We start from the raw sequence: 19,552 nt of genomic DNA, 5'->3' as shown, positions 1-19,552 counted from the left end.
TCCTAGCCATAGTGAGTTCTTGATTATTCTGTCCTACTCCACACGTACCTTGCGGTTCAGCATTGCCCACATAAGTGTATCCATTGTTCCTTTTGCAATAAGGAAGTGAATATTCACAGAACTGCACTGCCCAATTCGGTGTGCTCTGTCCTCTGCTTGCTTAATATGGCCTGGATCCCAATATAATTCAGCAAACACAACATGAGTAGCAGCAGTGAAAGTTAGACCCTAAACAAAATAAGTAGATACATTTTAGAAAAAAAGATTCTACACACAAAAAACTGAGGATCTGAAGTAAAAGAAAGCTAAAGGTTGTACAGCTTGTAAAGGTTGTACAACCACCTCGACAGCAGATAGGCCTATTAACACTGATTTAAATCTATCTGAGGAAGAAATAAGATTAAAAAAAATAATTCAATATCACGCAAAGACTGCATACTGCTTTTCATAATGAAAGTAACATTTATTTCTTATTCATCTGGTACTTCTAGAGAAATGGAGTTTTTTCTAATTATTCAAGAATGAGATGCTGCTGCTTATCTTGATTTTGCTCAAGTAACTTCAATAAAGGCTTACAAAAGTTAACATGATTAGTGCAAAAAATGAATACATGACTCTACAAAAGGCATACTGCATGAAGATAAATTGCCTTCAGTAAATCACTTCAGTCACCAATGACTTTAGTACATACATATTTCAAGTTTCTTATTCCATGTATTTTCTGTTTTGTCCTACCTGACCAGCTGCCTGAATGCTCAAAATAGCAACCCGGGTATCAGGATCCTTCTGAAACTGATTCACAAGATGTATTCTTTCTGCAGAAGGAACGCTTCCATCTATTCGTATGTAGCGAACCTGTAACGTACCATAATAGAGCAAAATTATGTTATCAGTGTCCATCGTTGGACCCAGGCATCCTCTGTCCCCCAGTGAAAATATGCAAACATTTGTTCTATTCCTGGCAAGGGGATAGGGATGCATCAGCACTCTTTTGCCCTTTCATTTACAATTAAGCCTCTATCTAGAGACGCGTAGACTTAGTATTCCCTGTTTAAATTGAATACTCTGCAGAAGAATCTGTAGTTTCCCTGACATGATTTACTGAAATTCCAAGCATTTGCAAAATAATAACAACATAAAATAGCAAAGTTAGCCACCGCTGCCTAGCAATGGTTGAGAGTCCATGACCAAAATAATATGGTTGTTTGCAAACATTTTTACTGCTTTGAATTAAACATTATGGTGAGATGATAGTGTTCTGTTAAACAAACAAACAAACAAACAAACAAAACAACCCCCAAAAAACCCCAGTTCTTCAAAACCACATGATCCCTTTTAACCCAGTCACACTGATCTATATATACTTAAAATTCATAAATTCCTCTACACACAGGTAGTTTTACTAAATCCAAACACAGCTCACAGGTATTTGTAAAGTCTGAAGTTCAATTTGCGAGCACATTTGTTAAATCATTACCTTATTTTCTATAACTGCCTCTGTACAGGCCTGAAGCATGCTTAAGTGATGAGCGAAAACTAGAAACTTCAGTTTGTCATTTTCAAGCATCATTTTGATATAGTCCTTTACTGCTCCTGCCTGGAATAAGAGAGTGCATTTTCATTAGTTAGACATACAAAATGTTAAAAAAGATATTTTAATGTATTTCAATTTTTTCTAATACAAAAAGATAGATTTCCATACTTTTTGTTATTCATTTAAGACTTTCTCAAACAGTAACGTTGTTAAGTATAAAATTATTCAAATTAATTTTGCTTAAAAAAATACCACAACTTTACGTCTTTGAGAAACCTCTCTCATTCCTGCAGAGAAAAAAAACCTAATTTATCCTCAAAAGATCACATAATTACATAGCACTTCCTCCAGATGAAGATGTAGGTAAAACCTCATTTAGTTACAACATCACTATCTGATGTTTTAAGTAATATTTTTAAAAAACAAACTGATTTCTGCTCACAGTATTGTTTAATCAGAACTTCTGTATCTGCATCCACATAAAGCCATATATCAAAACAAAGAATAATTTTGATACTTTCATGATACCAAAATCATAAAATATTGCTCTATTTACACATTCATAGAATTCTTTTGTGTCAAATATAATTTTCAATATCTTTTACAAAAACTATTACAATAATGATGACAGTGAATAATAAAATTTATCAGTGATCAATGGTTAATGCAATACCCACTGCAGCAGTCCTCAGATTTCCTTTTTTTCCTCTCTTTTTTCAACTTCCTGTTGGAAAATGGATTACCAGAGGGGAGAGACTAGAAAAGCGGGGAAGAAATAGCAATACAACCACAATGATATCTTTAAGACAAGAAGAAAAAAAAAAAAAAAAAAACAACTGAATGAGTTGGTCAGATTTTCAACTCTTACTGCTCCAGCAGCCTGCAGAACCTTTTTTTTCCTATCCTTTTCTAGAAATAGGTTAGGATACGAAGCCTGATAGTAGGGTAAAAAGCAGACATGTAAAAGATTTTGGTTATTAACTTGGTTTTCCTTACATCTTAAGCTACAGTACTACAGGAGGAAACACAGAACATGGGGTCCCATTTGATAAAACAGAAAGAGACCAGCTAGAGGGGATTGTTCTTCCACATTTATCCATGGGGAGAAACAGCACTGACAGAACGCAGTCTGTGTAAGGGCTGCATCAGCACCACCCTGGGTCAGCTGCTGACACACAGGCATATCCCTGAAGTGCTCACCTTCAGTATATCCCTAAATCTGAGAGATGTATTTAGTGCTTTCAGGAGACTATGTCTGGACAGTCTCAGTCACCTTAGTGGATATCTAATTTGTAACAGTTTTATCCCTTATCTCAGGTCATTATAATGGGCTTCAGTCTATTCCATATACACAGAGGGGAAAAAAAAAAAAAAAAGAGTGTTTTTGATGTCCGTTATAAAAAAAAAAAAAACAACCAACCTCATCCAGTATTCAGGCCGATACAACTGATTTTATTAAGTTAAAAACACACTGGATATTTTAAATACGTTAAGAAAAGACTTCCACCCTTACCTTGGCAATGGCTGTTTCTTTATACATGCGTGTGATTAGATTCATGACTTGAGAAAAGTGGCTTTCAGTGGCATCTGAATTCAGATTTCTCATTAATTTCTCCCACTCCGCAAAAGTGGTATTCAAATTCTAATTGGCAGAAGAGCTTGGTGGTTAGGTAAGTACAAAGCATATTCTACCTCAACATGTACATTTCAAGCACAAAACGTTTAGGAACTGAACTCTTCATCAAACTTGGATAAAAGTAACTGTGGGATTCAAAATCTAAGGGAAAGGAAGACAGAAATAAAGGTCGTACTAAAATTGGAGCAAATCCTATCATTATCTGATGCCAAAAAATTGCTATATTGATGTTCTTTGTGTTATATTTTAAAAAGAATAACAGAGATGCTATGCTATATATTCACACATGCATTGTAACTACATACAATACCCATGCAGAGATATAAATACATAGATATTACTATTAACTAACAAATGTCTTTTTAGCAAAAGTGGAAAATTTACCTTAGCTGCAGCTTGTGGAAGGTCAAACGGAATACGCTGCCTAACTTTGGGAGGCAACTGAGTCAGAACATCACTCTTCAGTCTTCTGATCATTATTTCACTTAAAAGTTGATGTAGTTCTTCTAAATTGGAAGCTCCTCTACAGTCCCATAGACTTCTTTTACCAAAAAACCTGAAAATGAAAAATCAACACTGAGAGTAAAAACTAGCTCTTACAAATTCAATAGAAACCTTCAGTACATAATTTATTTTAAAGCACATTATTAGATATGAAGGTGTGCTGGATAACAATACTTTGTGTTCCCATTTACATCAGAGATGATTGCTTTTTGTCTGATACCTTCCAATGCCAAAGTCAGAGCTCTTTCAACTTCCCAGCAGAAACTGTTGCCCACAGGCATTACTACCTATCAGACGTATGCACCCCTCTATATCATCCCAGCTACACCTCTGCAAGAAGCAGAAGTTTCAGGTATAATTTTGTAAACTCATGTTTCAACGGACAAATGAGAAGAATACACCACCACGAGAATGTTCTTTATTATATTATAGACGGGAACAACTGACAGGAGAAAGCTGCAAAAATCATGAAAGCTCAAATATCACTGTTAATATTCCTTTGTTTCCCTCTCTGAGAATTCCCTCCTAGTTACAGTCAGAGGCAGGATTCAAAGCTTAGGGTACCATCTTTAAATGTATTACTATTTAATGAGCAAGGTTAAACAGAGGAAGTAGGTTTAAGGTTAAAAAGCTAAAGGTTGAAAAGAGAAAGAACTTATCAACTTAGTCTTCCTTGTTCTTTCTTTGTTTTGTTGTTTTCAGGGAAGTGTTGCAGCAGGAACAGCAGCTTTTCTCTGTCAACATTGCCAAGAAATAACAAAACAACGAGCATGACAGATTTTGCTGCCTTTGAAGAAAAGTCCAGACAGCATTTTCCAAGGCCAGGAAAGTATATTGCAAGCACGTACTTTTACTGGTGTATATATATATATATTTTTTTTTTAAACGTGATTTAGAGAATATTATTTCTCACTGAGCTTATCAATAGTGTTCTAGTTGGCTGCCTATAATAATTCAGAAAAGGGGCTGAGGGACTCACTTCATTCTATTTATATGGCTGTCCTTAGAAAGGTTTCCTCCCTCCAGCTTAAGCACTGGGGATAAAAAAGAAACGGCAGGCAAAACCTCACAGAAATAATTTGGATCTCATCTCTAGAAACAAGTGTCTATGAACACCTAAGTAAAAAAACCCACAACATTTTCACACAAAGTGCTGCATAAAAGTAATCCTACTGAGTTTATTACCACAGGATGTTTTGTTTCAGCCAAGTCATGAAGACAAAGTTATTTATTGAAAGCTTGCCAAACTCTCAACTTGGTTCTTATTATATTTCTGGTCTTCCAAAAATAAGATAATCATCTATGATTGAGTAGCTAACCATGCTGTACCCACGCACACTTGTGGTGTGAAAATTACAGACGCATTCAGTCAAAATACCTTGGAAAAAAATAGCATTTCTCTGTCTGAAAATTAGACAACACTCTTCATGTTACTTGAAGTTAAATGCTGATAAAACGCATATGATGGAGGGAGAAAAACAAGTTATATGAAAATGAATCCATGTAATTATTGCTGTAAAAATTAAATCTAAATGCTAGCCTATTTAGCTGACCAAATCTATTGTTTTGAATATTTGCAAAGTTGAAGATAAGAAATTTTTTAGCTAAGAATTTTTTTAAAACTTCTTCCCTCTTCATAACTTCTTTCACTCCAGATTGTAGATTCAGATGGGTAAAGCTATGCATTTTAAATAAGAGCTTCTTCTGTCCCCTTTATTTTAGAATATAGCTAGAGAAGCCAACCATTAAACTAAAGCTAAGAGAAGCAAGTCAGGGGTTGGTACTGGGACTGGCCCTGTTCAACATCTTTGTCGGCGACATGGACAGTGGGATAGAGTGCACCCTCAGCAAGTTTGCTGATGACACCAAACTGTGTGGTGCAGTCGACACGCTGGAGGGGAGGGATGTCATCCAAATGGACCTGGACAGGCTGGAGAGGTGGGCCTGTGCCAACCTCATGAAGTTCAATCAGGCCAAGTGCAAGGTCCTGCATCTAGGTCATGGCAATCCCAGGCACAAATACAGGCTGGGCAGAGAACGGATCGAGAGCAGCCCTGAGAAGAGGGACTTGGGAGTGCTGGTGGATGAGAAGCTCAACATGAGCAGGCAATGCGCCCTTGCGGCCCAGAAGGCCAACCGCATCCTGGGCTGCATCAAGAGGAGCGTGGCCAACAGGTTGAGTGAGGTGATTCTCCGCCTCTGCTCCGCTCTAATGAGACCCCACCTGCAGTACTGCATCCAGCTCTGGAGCCCCCAACATAAGGAGGACGTGGACCAGTTGGAGAAGGTCCAGAGGAGGGCTATATGATCAGGGGGCTGGAGCACCTCTCCTGTGAGGACAGGCTGAGAGAGTTGGGGCTGTTCAGCCTGGAGAAGAGAAGGCTCCAGGGGGACCTAATAGCAGCCTTCCAGTACCTCAAGGTGGGCTTATAAGAAAGATGAGGAGAAACTCTTTAGCAGGGCCTGTTGTGATAGGACAAGGGGTAATGGTTTTAAAATAAAGGGAGGCAGATTCAGACTTGATAGAAGGAAAAAAATTTTTACAATGAGGGTGGTGGAACACTGGCACAGGTTGCCCAGATGTCCCATCCCTGGAAACATTCAAGGCCAGGTGGGATGGGGCTCTGAGCAACCTGATCTAGTTGGGCATGTCCCTGCTCCGTGCAGGACTGGAGGGCCTTTAAAGGTCCCTTCCAACTCAAACCATTCTATGATTGTATGATTCTAAATAAACCCTCGACCTAATAATTTAAAGCACATGAAACATGAAAATTCATGAAACAAGCAAGGGATAAAAATGAGTTAAAATTCATTAGCCATATGTATGGAAAAATGTGTAATGAGCAATGTTATACAGCAAATTGTAGACAAAGTGCTGGACAAGAACTTACAATGCCTATATTCAGTCCCTCAAACAGTGTTACAAACATACCACTGTGCTTTTGGGAGTTCTATACCTTCACTTTTACTCAATCAATCTGTGAAGTACAAAGACAAGTATTGGACTTTTTCCACCCAAGTATGGTGAAATAGCAAAAAGACTGCATCCCATAATAAAGAGAAATGAAAATTATTACATGATATGAGCAAAAGACAAAGTCAAAAACTCCTAAGTTTCAGCTTTAGCTGAAACTCCAGTTCTAAAGTAAAATCTATACACTTCATACTAATGACAGTAAATTTGTAAACCATTTTGCTTAACAGAATGCTGGCACTTAAAATTTATTCCAGACTTAAATAGCTTCCAATTTTTGTCCTCAAATAAAGTCTCTTGTCAATTTAATCCTTTTTCCCAATCCTCTGATGGAGGAGATGGTATCCAACCCTGGGTTTCCAAGCAAGATGGTAAGACAGAGCAATAGAAATACAACTTACTGATTCTCTCACTTCACATGGCAAGAAAATCAAAGACACTCATAGGAAAATAAATGAGCAAGTACAATACCTGACGCGAGCATTGCAGTATTTTTTAGCATATTCATTCCAAGTTCCAAATCTTCTTGGAAACAGTGCCTCAATCTGCATGAAAAGCTGTATAAAAAAATAGTGATGGTGAAAAATTGCCTGCAAATGTAAGACTATTCATAAATAATTATTACATGATTACTGTATTAGGTTTACATTCAATAATTGCACAAAAATACACAGCTTAGCACACATGCAAAAGACATTCCACAGGAGTATGCATGTGTCTTGAGACAGGGCAGTTGTGGGAAGCCCTCAAAGAACAGAGCACCCTGAACACTGTAACACAGTGCTGATGACTTGGAAAAGATTTATACTTAAAAAGAAAGCACGGATGAGATGATGTTATTCCTAAAAAACAATTTTTGTCATTTGCCAGGTATACAGGCTCCTGCAAAGCTTCAGTAAAGGTATTCCATTAATAGTCTGCCTCTTAAAATACATGAAAAGCCTACTCATTCTTAAATTTTACTTAAAAAAATAGACAATGTCAATACAGACCAAAAATTTCATGCCTTTGTTCCCTGTTGAGTAACAAGAGGCAAACATCAGTTTAGACAACCTTAGCCAGAATAAATCCTACTTTATAAACTGTTCTGCTGTGAAAGCTTTCCGGATTCAAAGATCACTACTAGATCCAAGACACCCTGTTGAAGGGTAGCATAATAACAACAGTAATACGGAAAGCTCTCTCCTAAAGCATTTCCGTGCTATCCTCTTAGGTCTACTGTACATCACTTTTGCCATTAAAGCTTTCATATTACCTAATCACATTCTAGTGATCTCTCCCAAAAAGAAAATTACTACAGTCTAATTTTATTCTTCACAGGCTTATTTCAAGACAGAAGTTAGAGAACTGAAAAGCAGCATAAAGGAAAAAAATAACAAAACCAAAACCAATTTATTCACCCAAGTGAAATGCTGCTATTTTGACACAGATCTAGGCCAAACAATGAACAGCCTGTAATTACTTGTTATAAATGTACATAAATACAAACTAATAATGCTTTTAATTTCCTATATATACTCCATTTAAAGACTTTATAGAAAGATTTTGCTTATGCCACAAAATTGATTAAAGAAATGTAATGCTTTTTATACTCTGCCTTATAAGGCATGGCAGAACTTTGGTATCACTACAAGAACATCTCAAATTGTTTTCCATTTGGTGATAAATTTTGACCCCGTTACTGTGATCAAGGACAGTTTGTATGGAACTTCCTTTGAAGACCTTCAGCAATGTTGCTCACTGGTCTTGGTATCAATGTACTGTATCAAGGTATCACATTTTCTAACTTCAGTTCTTCTGCCAGGGTTGGTTGCAATGGCTTTGGTACATGTGCAGGAAATTTCATAATTATCCACACCCACAGATATAAATATTTGTTTTAAAGTTTTAAGCAAACACTCATAATACACCAAGCCCTTTTTCATACAGTGGATATCTTTCTCAAGTTATAACCTCTCTGAACAAATTAAATTATTAAGTCTTGGAATACATTCCATTTACACATCAAGAAACTCTAAAGTGTAAAGTATTATTAATATAACCCTTCTAAGTTCCCTGGATACAAATCAGCTCTTACATTCCATTTATTTCTATGTTTGATAAATAAAGGCAGTTTTCTTGGGTTCAGTACAAAACTCAAGTGGTTTTTGGTTTCCTCTCTGCTCCTCCCCAGTTCTAAGTTGAACTTTCTTCAAAGGAAAATATGTCTTTCTAGATTGCAACAAGCACAAGATATATATTTTTTTTCCCCACTTAGGCAATACAAGTGAACATTAGGAATATTCAAAAGACTAGTGATAAACAAAGGACTTCCTATATCAGACGACGAAGTAGAACACAGTACTTCAAATACCTCTTCAGGTCTTCCTAGAGCAGGAGTTCCAGTAAGAAGAACAGCTCTAAGAGCTTTCTGTACAATTGGCAATAAAATCTTGCTGCGGGTTGCATTTCTGGATTTCATGTAGTGTGATTCATCTATCACAACTACCTTAAAGTTCTGCCTGTACAAAGTATCAACTAAAGTCTGCGCATCAGAAGTTAACAGTCCGTACCCTAGAATCGTTACTTTGCAGGTTGATATTCTTCTGAAAGAGAAAAGCCAGAAGTTTTCTTAGTAAGTTTTCATTGTAGGAAAATTAATATAGCAAAGGCATTATACTAAACGAATTTTTTTTAAGAAGGTGTGTATGACATCTTTGGGATTGATTAATTAGTGGGCTGTCAGACTAATAACAGCTTTTAGCATTTAAAACATTCTAGCATCTCACACATTTCATAACCATTTTCAGAAGACATACATTGCATTTAAAAGGAAGCTCATTTATCTGGTTGCAATGCTTCAACTTGTGCTCCTTTCGAAGAGCATCACATGGGACAACTCCCCTTTCTGGATGAAAAGTTACACACACAAGTCAGTTAATTAAGAGCACACTAGGCAAACAGCATCCAAACACCCGAAGTAATAATGTCTGTATGCAAGCTATCTACTGCTCTGTGTAGAGAGAGTCACCTTACCTGGAGCCTAAGATGACTGACTGGAGTGTCTGAGTATTTGGGTACTGTAAAAGCACAGTCTGGCCTGAGCCTCACCACCTTAAAAAAAACATTTCTATCAGAGCTGTCTATCCAAGTTCTTGCTTGAACAGAACATGAAGAAAACAAAAAAACTGGAAGCAGGGAACAAACAAGGCACAAGATGAAAAAATAGTATTTAGTTGGAAAGGAAATTCTTACAATAAATTTAAAGGCATATACAGGCCCAAGGCACTAACTGATTTTATAAATCACTAGAGAGCACTGTGGCCCTTCAGGAGCCTTTGAGCAGCACAGGAACTCTCAAAGTTGTTAGACAAACAACTCGCCAGAATGAGAGTCATAGCTGGTCTACCCATCTGTCAGACATTATCGCTCTGCTGGCACAATTTTTATTTGTTCTTCAGTAGCAATAGATCAAAAAATTAACTAAGTTGAAGTTTCCTTGACTATTTAAGAGGAAGAAAGTATGTGCATGTGGACATTCCGGATACGGAAGAAGAGGCAACAGTGAGAGCACTGGCACTGTGGTCAATGTACTACAGACTCTGGCCAGACTCCGGCTGTTACTGTACAGACAAATATAGCAACCAGGAAAACAAAAGTTTCCCCTACCCCTTTGTGTAGGATGGATAAAAAAATTACAAATAAAATTATTTATTCTTAGTGGAACCGATTTACTCAAGAAACATCCAGTTTCAAATTTAGGTAAAAGTTATAAGATCCTAAATTGATGGCTAAGTATATTTTAACCTGTTTAAATTAAGAAGTTAAACAACATTCAAGCAGTAAAGGTAATTGCTGAAATTTTGAAGAAAAACAAAGGATTGAATTGAGAGAAATCAAAGCTGAACATACGGAAGCAGAATTTTACAAAATGCTAAACCAAGCTTGACAGCTGCATTTTTGTGTTTGCATTTACTTGCAAATGCATAAAGCACTCTTTAATGCTAAAATATTAATTAGTTCAACAGCTACCTCACTTATAGTTAGGAAGCCTCCTGGAGTTAAACAAGCAGAAACCCAAGTTTTCCTCTTCCCTCGTTACTGCATAAAAGTAAGTGATAATGGTTAAGGTCTACTCCTTTTAAAAGTCTTAAAGGAGAAAATTACAGAATTCTGTTTGCCATTTAATTTTGTAGTCATTTCCCTTATTCCACATTTCTCCTTTCTGCATTCAGCAACTATAAGCATTAAGTCTGTGTGCATTTTAGCTAAATAGCTAAAAAAATAAAAGGTTCACTGGATCCTTATTTTAGTTCCATATTCCTTTGATAAACTCAAATTTTGACTATTGGTAGTAACTACCCCTTGATTAAGCTTTTACAATGCATTGTCAGTTGGATTTCTCTGGTTACCACAAGGAAGGTTCCAAGCTACTGTCTCATCTGGACATCTTGGTGGTCAAGTCACTTTCTGCTACTCCCCAGACAACATGAAGATGAGTCTCACTTATCCAGAAGTTTTAGTGCAACATCTAGAAATTACCATTAAATCAATCAAGTAATTTACAGGAACGCAGACTAAAAAAACATCCTTGTAGTTCAGTGTAATAGGAGAGTTATTCTAATAACACACAAGACTTGTAGCTTCTCTTTGATGAATTCATGCTATTAAGTCTAAAGATAGATAGTGTAAGTCATGATGACCTTTTCAGTTATTTAGAGAATACTTATTCTAACTTATAAATTTTCTCAGGGCGCTAAATAGAGTTTTACCAGTAATTACTTCCTGATTTTGTAAGTGTACCAGAAGTTTTCCAAAAATGTGTTCAAAATTTTTTACAGAAGCTAATGAATACAAGCTAATTCATCAGAGTTGAGAAATAACTATACATGTTCAATTTGAGACACACTGAAGTAATCTAATTTTCAGCAGACAAGTACTTGCTACTTTGCAAAGACCAGACCTCTCACTTTCCAAGGAGATGAGTAATTACTATAATATAATAATATAAACCGAGGAGGAGTGGCTGATGCACCAGAGGGTCATGCTGCCATCCAGAATGACCTCGATCGGCTGGAGAAATGGGCTGACAGGAACCTTGTGAAATTTAACATGGAAAAGTGCAGAGTCTTGCACCTGGCAAAGAACAACCCCATGCACCAATATATGCTGGGGACCACCCAGCTGGAAAGTAGCTTAGCGGAAAAGGACCTGTGGGTCCCAGCGAACACCAAGCTGAACATGAGCCAGCAATGTGCCCTTGCTGCAGAGAAGGTGAGCGGTATCCTGTTGGCAATACTTTGTCTAATGCAGCTGAGGTTGAGGGAGGTGATCCTTCCCCTGTACTCAGCACTGGTGAGGCCACACCTAGAGTTCTGCGTCCAGTTCTGGGCTCCTCAGTACAAGAGAGACGTGAAGGTACCAGAAAGAGTACAACGAAGGGCCATGAAGACAATTAAGGGACTGGCGTAGCTCTTCTGTGAGGAAGGCTGACTGGGACTGTTTAGCCTAGTGATGAGAAAGCTCAGGGGGAATCTTCTTAATGTCTATAAATACCTGAAAGGAGGGTGCAAAGAGGATGGAGCCAAGCTCCTTTCTGTCATGCCCAGGGACAGGACCAGAGGCAACAGGCACAAACTGAAACACAGCATATTTCTTCTGAACATCAGGAAACTTTTTTTTTTTTTTTTTTTACTGCAGAGGTGACTGAGCACTGGATCAGGCTGGCCAGCAAGATTGTGGGGTCTCCTTCCTTGGAGATATTAAAAAACCACCTGGAAATAGCCCTGGGCAACTAGCTCTTGGTGGCTCTACTTGGGGGGGGGGGGGGGGGGGGGGGGGGGGCAGGGGCGGTTTGAAAAAGCCTTTCTGTAGAAGAATAACAAACTTTACTCACCCAGTATCAGTTTTGTTCTGAATGATGCTAATATCATCTGGAGAGAGTTCTGGAATCCACTTCTCCATCTCTTCAACCCAAGGGTATCTCAGAGATGAGGGTACTACAATTAAGAGAGGCCATTCGTTTTTATAATAATACGAAATGGCAATTGCTTGAATTGTTTTACCTAGCCCCATCTGGAAAAAGAACATAAAAGAAAAAAAATTAAAAATAGAAAGCTCAGAAAGCTTATTCTATTGAGAAGAGCCCAAATGTTTTGCAAAGACAGAATCAGACAAAGGAAACAAAGTGAAATAGCTAGTATTTATTTCACTGTCAATTTGTTACCACAGATCATCTTTTATGAAAGAGGCTTCTCTTTAAATGGATCAATATGTTTGTTACATTTGGTTAACTCATTAGAGCTAAAAAGCACTTTCATTCATTTCAGACGATTCTTTGTTCAGGGCCTTAGTAGGGTAGACTATAAACATCAAACTCTTAACTTGTTAAGCCACCAAAAACATTTTAAAAGGCCTACACACAAGAAAGAAAAATGAGATGTCTCCTTAACAGAAAAATGACATCTTTGTCCTAAATTGCATAGGCAACTGAAGAAAAAAGGTAGATCTATATGAAGAACTCTGCTTTTGACCTAGTAGGTCAATGAAAAGGAACTACTGCTTCTATTCACCATAGCTAATAGTTTCTCTTTATTCTGTTCCACAGAAGAGGAGTTCACCTAGTGGGAGATTCAGATTGACAGACAAGGCAAAGTGTAAAGATGCAGTACGTAGATATATATTTAACAAGAAATTACTTGCTTCATATTGTCAAGGTAGGAATGCTACTACCCAATGAGTTATGATTGTAGACAGTAACTGATTAATACGAGTCAGAATTTAGAGTTTTGTTAAAAAAATTAAAACCCCAAGACTTTATCAAAGAATGCAGCAATTTTCTCTACGTGTTCACATGGCAAGAGATAGTTCCAGACTCCTGCTAAGCACTAAAGCAGAGACTGGCCTTAAAATATTCTGTTCAGGTTTTCCACAGAGTCCAGTGGATATCTGAGTTGACTTGCTGCCATCCAACTACTCACGGTACAGACATAAAAGAACAACTTACATCCTCAGTATTTAGTTTAAATGGACTAATGTAACAATATCACAAGCAGATTTCCCACATATAGAAGAAAATATAGTGAATATTTCTACTATTACAAGAAAGAAAACTAAACAGAGAACTAATGTGACATTAAGTTTTCATTAAAAATTCTGAAGTTATCATTAACATTTTTCTGCAAGCCCCTCTTGTGTCACCAGTGGTGCTTGAGCCAGCTGAAAACAAACCCAAGTTTAAAAAAAACCAAAAAACAACAACAACAACAAACCCAACAACAACAACAAAAAAATCCAGCCACAAGCAAACATTCATTTTCAATTTGTTCCCATAGTTGTCTCCCTAACTCAGGACTGCCCAGTCACTGGTGCACTGGTGATGATCCAGGCAACTGAGCTGAAACGAGCAGGGAATAAAAGGCAGGTCTCTTGGCAATAGTTCATGCATTACTGAATCTAGATCCCATATAGCTGATCATCAGTCTAGACTGTAAGAATGTGAGAGACAAGAAAAACTGTAGAATATAAAACCTCTTGGTTTCTGGCTTAAACACGTCTTTCTCAGTCATGGAAATGGATTACATGGAAAACCCCAAATTTTGGGTGAAAAATGTTGTCTGTCCCCACTCCAAGAAAGAATGGCAATATAGAATATCTTTCAAAAATATACTATTATGGCTGTACTTTAATCCTTACATAATTACATCATCCAGGTATATGTACAGTAATGATATAATCTCTAGTTTTCATGCATAACTTTTTTGTGTGCAAGTTCACAATACTGATGTTTTACTAACATTTTATTCTTATTTCAGAGATATGTCAACAAGTGTAAGATACACACCTCTGCACAATTCTTCCTCCAGTGCCAGCTTATTGTAATTACAAAATACAGTTTTTCCAAAGTAAATAATGTGTATCTTGCAGTACTTTTTATTGCTAACTTAATTACACACAGTTCATTTTCTCATTCAAGGAAGGAAATAAGAAACTTCATTTCAATAAACAAATAGCTGGTCCTGATATTTCAATTTTTCCCAAGCTTCCATTTTGTCCTCCCCTGAATGCTTTTGTATTCTCTAGAGTTTCCAGAAATTTCACATTCTATGCCAGGATAGTTTATCTCCAGCTGTAATGATATTAGTACAGTATGAGGAGATGCTTTAATCTCAGTAATCCATCTCCCTCTCTCTCTAAGAACTCAGAGACTATAGCAATCCCCAAACATTACCTCTTTTTCAGTAAGGTTTCATACTGACAACAAATCAAGAACTCTATTATAAAAAGGTTTTATCTGTGGGAAGAAATGCTGGACTCAAGTTTCCCTAATATGGAATAAAATATAAATTTTCAAATGTACGGAAGTAATGAATTTCACTATCACAATTTGATCAGTGCATTTAAAGAATTAGGCTTCTTTCACTACCAACCCTTCTGCTCAAATCTCTCAAACAAAAAAGCCACTTCTGCAATGAAGTACATTAAAACAAGAAAAATGGTGTTAGAGAAACAGGAATATCACTTACCTCATCAGCAATCATACACCTAAATACGAAACAAGAAGAGAGGGGAAAAAAGCAGAAATTAATAGTAAATACAACAGATAAACCAATACTTACAAATTGTTTACTATAAATTTAAGCTATAGATTTACTGAATGAATGAAAGGAAAAAAGGTCGAGTTCATTCCTACAGATATCGACTGCAAAAAGCAAATTTGGTATGAATTTGAAAGTATGACAACTGTTCTAAAAATATATATTAAATTTGTTGACACTACTGAAAAACTTGCATTTTAAAACTGAATTGCTGCTTTGGTCTAGTGCTATATGAATTGTAACCTTAAGAGACATTTTCAAGGCGAGAAGCACATCTTCAATTTATTTTTTTTTCTTTCAGAAACACTGATGTTTTTGCTGCTTCATGATTAAGGATTATTTATATGTCAGACTGATTTCAAAAAGCTGCTTTCCAGAGCTGTCACATTTGTTTTGAAATAGAAACAGACACTCCCTCTCCCCCTACCAATTGTACCAGCTAAAGTATTAGAAAATTTACTTGATTTTTTTCCTATTTTGGAGTCACTTAGTTAATGCTACTTCATGTAAAGACAATGACAACTCTAAGTCCCCAGTCAAAACCAGTAAATTCTGTTCAGCATATTTACATTTTCTAAACATTAAATGCCATCTTTGATATGCATTTTTTTATAGGTATATTAAGTTACTTAGTTTATTCCAGTTACTTAGTACGTACATTCTTAACTCAAGTAGGGTCTAGGGAACTTAAATGTTTCTAGTCCATGCAAGCTTCTTCATCAAATATTTGATACTTGGATGAAGGACAAAGGAAATTATTTGATGGACATTCAGTTAAGCCATTAAATGTATAATGCTGCATCTTTCCAAATGTGTACCCTCAGCTATTCCACAAACTCAGCTCTCGGCTATTTCACAAACTTTTACCTTGACAAAAATGTCTGGTTTTGCTCACTTCAAAGACTGATTCCCCCCCCCCCACCCCGGCCTTTAATACTCATTATTAATACTTATTGCTTGAACTGAAGTTCACAAAACAAGTCTGGAATGCACAACCTAGTGTTGCTGGGTTTTTCAAGCCCCATACACAAATACACAAAACGAGTTAAGACTACAGCAATTAGCTACAGAGCAGAGGCATCTCTAGAATAAACCAAAGACCTTCTTCATCAATACAGTATATTTAATATAAGGATATCAGAGCAAATGTACAAATTTAGCAATAAGTGAGAGTATATTACATCCAAGTAGCATCTGGCAGTAAGGAAATGTGGTAAAGCAGACAGGAATACAAGTGTTCCTTGCCAACTTGTGCTGACAAATACAGTATTTCTCAGCATATCAACTTATATGAATAAATAATGAAATGTTAATTATGCCAGTTCAGACCCAGAAAAATTAAAGTGAGAATACATAAGATCCTTTTACACTGTTCTTTGGCATATGTGAACTATTTGGACCTTCATTCTTTTTTTCAGGATAATAAGCTAAAATGAAGAAATTCAGAGATATTTACAAATTGCTCTCACAGTTAGAAGCTGAATAGCAATTAAAATAAAAAGCCTTAAAAATGTCAACCATAGGAACAGATGTCTTTTGAATAAAATGAGATTTTTTTCATTAGAGTGAACTGTAGACACTTAAACTTTGATGACCTGAGTATCTGCTGAAGAATAAGAAGTTGTTCCAATTTTCTTTTTGCACTCATTTTTAGACTGCGCTCATAGAATCTTCGCTGCTATAGAGTATCTTCTGTTTTCATGTTTATTAACTTCCACTTAATACATCTGAAGTGAAACCTCTTATGTAGCAGCAACAAAGTTGCTGGCTTTTAAATATCTACAGAAATTCATCATTTTGCTGCTGGTAAATGAATGGAATTACAAAGAAACTGCCACAATTTTATCCATAATATAACCACTCTTAAAAGATAATCACAGCAAAGTGATCAAAACAGTTTTATCTTCCTTGTTTCTGCAGTACTAATATAAGTAGAAACACTCACATGCTTAAAAGTTACTGATCTATAGTTGTATTTTGCTTTTTAGTTAAGTATTCCTTCTCTTCTCCCACTCAGTGATGAAAAAGCTTTATCACGACTAGTTTGGATTTTCCTTCTGTACTTGCGACCCATGTATTTTTTGTCATTTAAACATTTGACCAGAGATATCACAGATTGATATGAATCAGGTGCACAAAATTGTTTTTAAAGCTCCAGTTAGAGCATCTGAATGTGTTACGTACTCTGTTACGATACAGTTAGCAACATGAATCACTGCTTTGAGCCACACTGTTCATACTTGAATTCCTGCTACAGTTTTAAAATCGCTGATCTATGCCAATTAATTAACATTATAGACACTTACACTCGATAGAAGTTTTGACATGACACACAAGATGAGTTTATGACACAGGTAGAAGTTAACAAAACTAATATAAACGGAAATTGAAGATATTCAAATTATTTCATGACTTTGTGTATTTTAAAGCATTCATCCTTTGCAGCTTTGACAGTTTTAGAGCAAGAATCTTAAAGACGCCTGCTTAAAGTCGTTAAAAACATGACAATTCCAAATTTTTTTCATTAGACTCTAGGGCAATGAAAAATAGCTTATATTACCAAGAGGGAAATCATCAAGTGTTCCCAGTTTATAATGACAACTATTCGATTTGAAATACAAAGTTGTTTCCCATCATTATAGCTCAGATCACACAGAACTTATAAGATGTCTAATAGTTGCATTAAGCTGTTAAAAAGCAATACTTTAAATTTTGCTTTACATAATCTTAAAATATGTAGCCCCTATTTAAAATAAACTTCAGTATGTTCTATATTACTGCAGCCAGACAAGCAGCCAACATGAACATAAAGGTTCCATGCTGTCAAAGCAGAAGAAATAAATCCTCAGCTACATTGAAGGGACAAATATCTATTTTTGTTTCACATATTTTGACTGCATGAAGACAGACTTCTTGTTCTCTGAAGTTCAATTAGTCACTTCCTCTCAACTGGTAGTTACCCAATCTGAGCTTCATCATTCATACCCCATCTGTTCATATGACACCTTAATAATAGCTCTATCCCAGAATATAAATCAGAGCTATGATATGCACACTTTCATATCCTGTTATAGGCTCAGCCCACATGGCCAAAAGTTTCAGAAAAGCAGAGAAAAAAAAAAAAAAATCATTTTAGCTGTCTCAGTTACACTTACTCTGAGCAGTAAAGTCCAATCATGCAAAAAGCACCACAGTCAATGGTAAATTCTTTCAGATTCTTTCCCATTACATTTTTAAATATTTCCTTTTCATAGTGAATCCTGTGGCTAGCATCTGACTGTCCATTTATGTAGGAAATCTGCAATTTTTCCCTAATAGAAAGCCTCAGAATCTCATTACTGCTGGTACATTGCACATGCTGCTACAGTCTTCCTACTATTCACAACGCTTTTGCAGTTGTAGGGTTAGCAGTGGGCTTCAGACATGGTAGTATCTTTCATAAATAGAAGGGAACCACATAGTCTGGTCTCCATTAGGATTTAACAATCCTTTCATTTCAAGATGTATAGCTTTAAAATAAAACTACACTTTCCATTAAAATGCAAATACAAAAAGCAAAACAGGAAGCTTTGTGTGAGAACATATCCTGGTAAGTGAATATGCATGCAGAGAAAAGAGCAAGAAGTCTACTGTGTTGGTTCACCTCAGGTGCACGTAAGTCCAAAACCTTATTGCTGATCCCCACACAGAAGAGAACAAATGCAAGTACTTGAGCTCATACACAAGTGTTTGAAGCTTTCTTCTTAATGTAAAGAATCATATAATTTAAGAGATTGCATAAAGCTGGATGAGTCAGAACCCCAGAACCAGATATTCAAAAGTTAGCACACACTATCAGAACAGTCTTGTAAAGATACCAAGCACCAAGCAAAGCTGCACTTACAGATTCTTACTACAGTAAACCTTGGAGAAAAACCAGAAATTAGCAAAACAACAGGTGAACGGACTAGGGAAGAAACACAAAACCTAGTCCTGTGAAAATTCCGGTCCAAAAAGTTCTGCCTCTGGAAGGTCAGAAAGCATAATTTTTCAAACCTCAAGGAGCACAGAAAGAGCCCCTGGTTGTGTTGATGTCAAGAAGATTGGAATGAATTTTACAAAGCAGAAGGAGAAGCAGATCTTTAAAATTTTATGCAGATTGAGTTGATTGGAGAAGCAGAAGACAACTGAGGCTAAGCTCATGTGGCATATGTCATAAAGCCACATGAAAACAGTCTGCATCAGAAGGAAGTTAATACTGAAACAGCTTCATAAAGTGAGTTTCAGAAAAGGAAAAAATGTTTAAATGAAAATAATTTCAATTTTTGTGTGTCTGGATTACATTCAGG

General features: G+C 36.4%; 1 protein-coding gene across 5 annotated transcripts in view; it reads right to left on the bottom strand.

Moving 5' to 3' along the window:
- ZRANB3 (zinc finger RANBP2-type containing 3) overlaps window positions 1-19,552 on the bottom strand; it is a 48,866-nt gene that overhangs the window by 14,250 nt on the left and 15,064 nt on the right. For 2 of the 5 annotated variants that reach the window (XM_086751123.1, XM_086751121.1), the window contains exons 3-11: window positions 15,153-15,171; window positions 12,524-12,702; window positions 9,002-9,233; window positions 7,120-7,205; window positions 3,555-3,726; window positions 3,048-3,176; window positions 1,478-1,597; window positions 736-855; window positions 49-228 (exon numbers count right to left, since the gene is read on the bottom strand). In XM_086751123.1, coding sequence (XP_086607249.1) covers window positions 49-228; window positions 736-855; window positions 1,478-1,597; window positions 3,048-3,176; window positions 3,555-3,726; window positions 7,120-7,205; window positions 9,002-9,233; window positions 12,524-12,702; window positions 15,153-15,171 — 1,237 coding nt within the window. Of the gene's footprint in view, window positions 1-48; window positions 229-735; window positions 856-1,477; window positions 1,598-3,047; window positions 3,177-3,554; window positions 3,727-7,119; window positions 7,206-9,001; window positions 9,234-11,039; window positions 11,149-12,523; window positions 12,703-15,152; window positions 15,172-19,552 lie in introns of those variants that run through there. The other 3 variants (XM_086751122.1, XM_086751124.1, XM_086751125.1) reach the window with 3 other exon arrangements.

This window comes from Chlamydotis macqueenii, chromosome 6, assembly GCF_036417535.1.
Source record: "Chlamydotis macqueenii isolate bChlMac1 chromosome 6, bChlMac1.mat, whole genome shotgun sequence".
Classification (NCBI taxonomy): Eukaryota; Metazoa; Chordata; class Aves; order Otidiformes; family Otididae; genus Chlamydotis; species Chlamydotis macqueenii.
The sequence above is the reverse complement of the archived record's forward strand: the minus strand, read 5'-3'. Positions and strand labels throughout refer to the sequence as shown.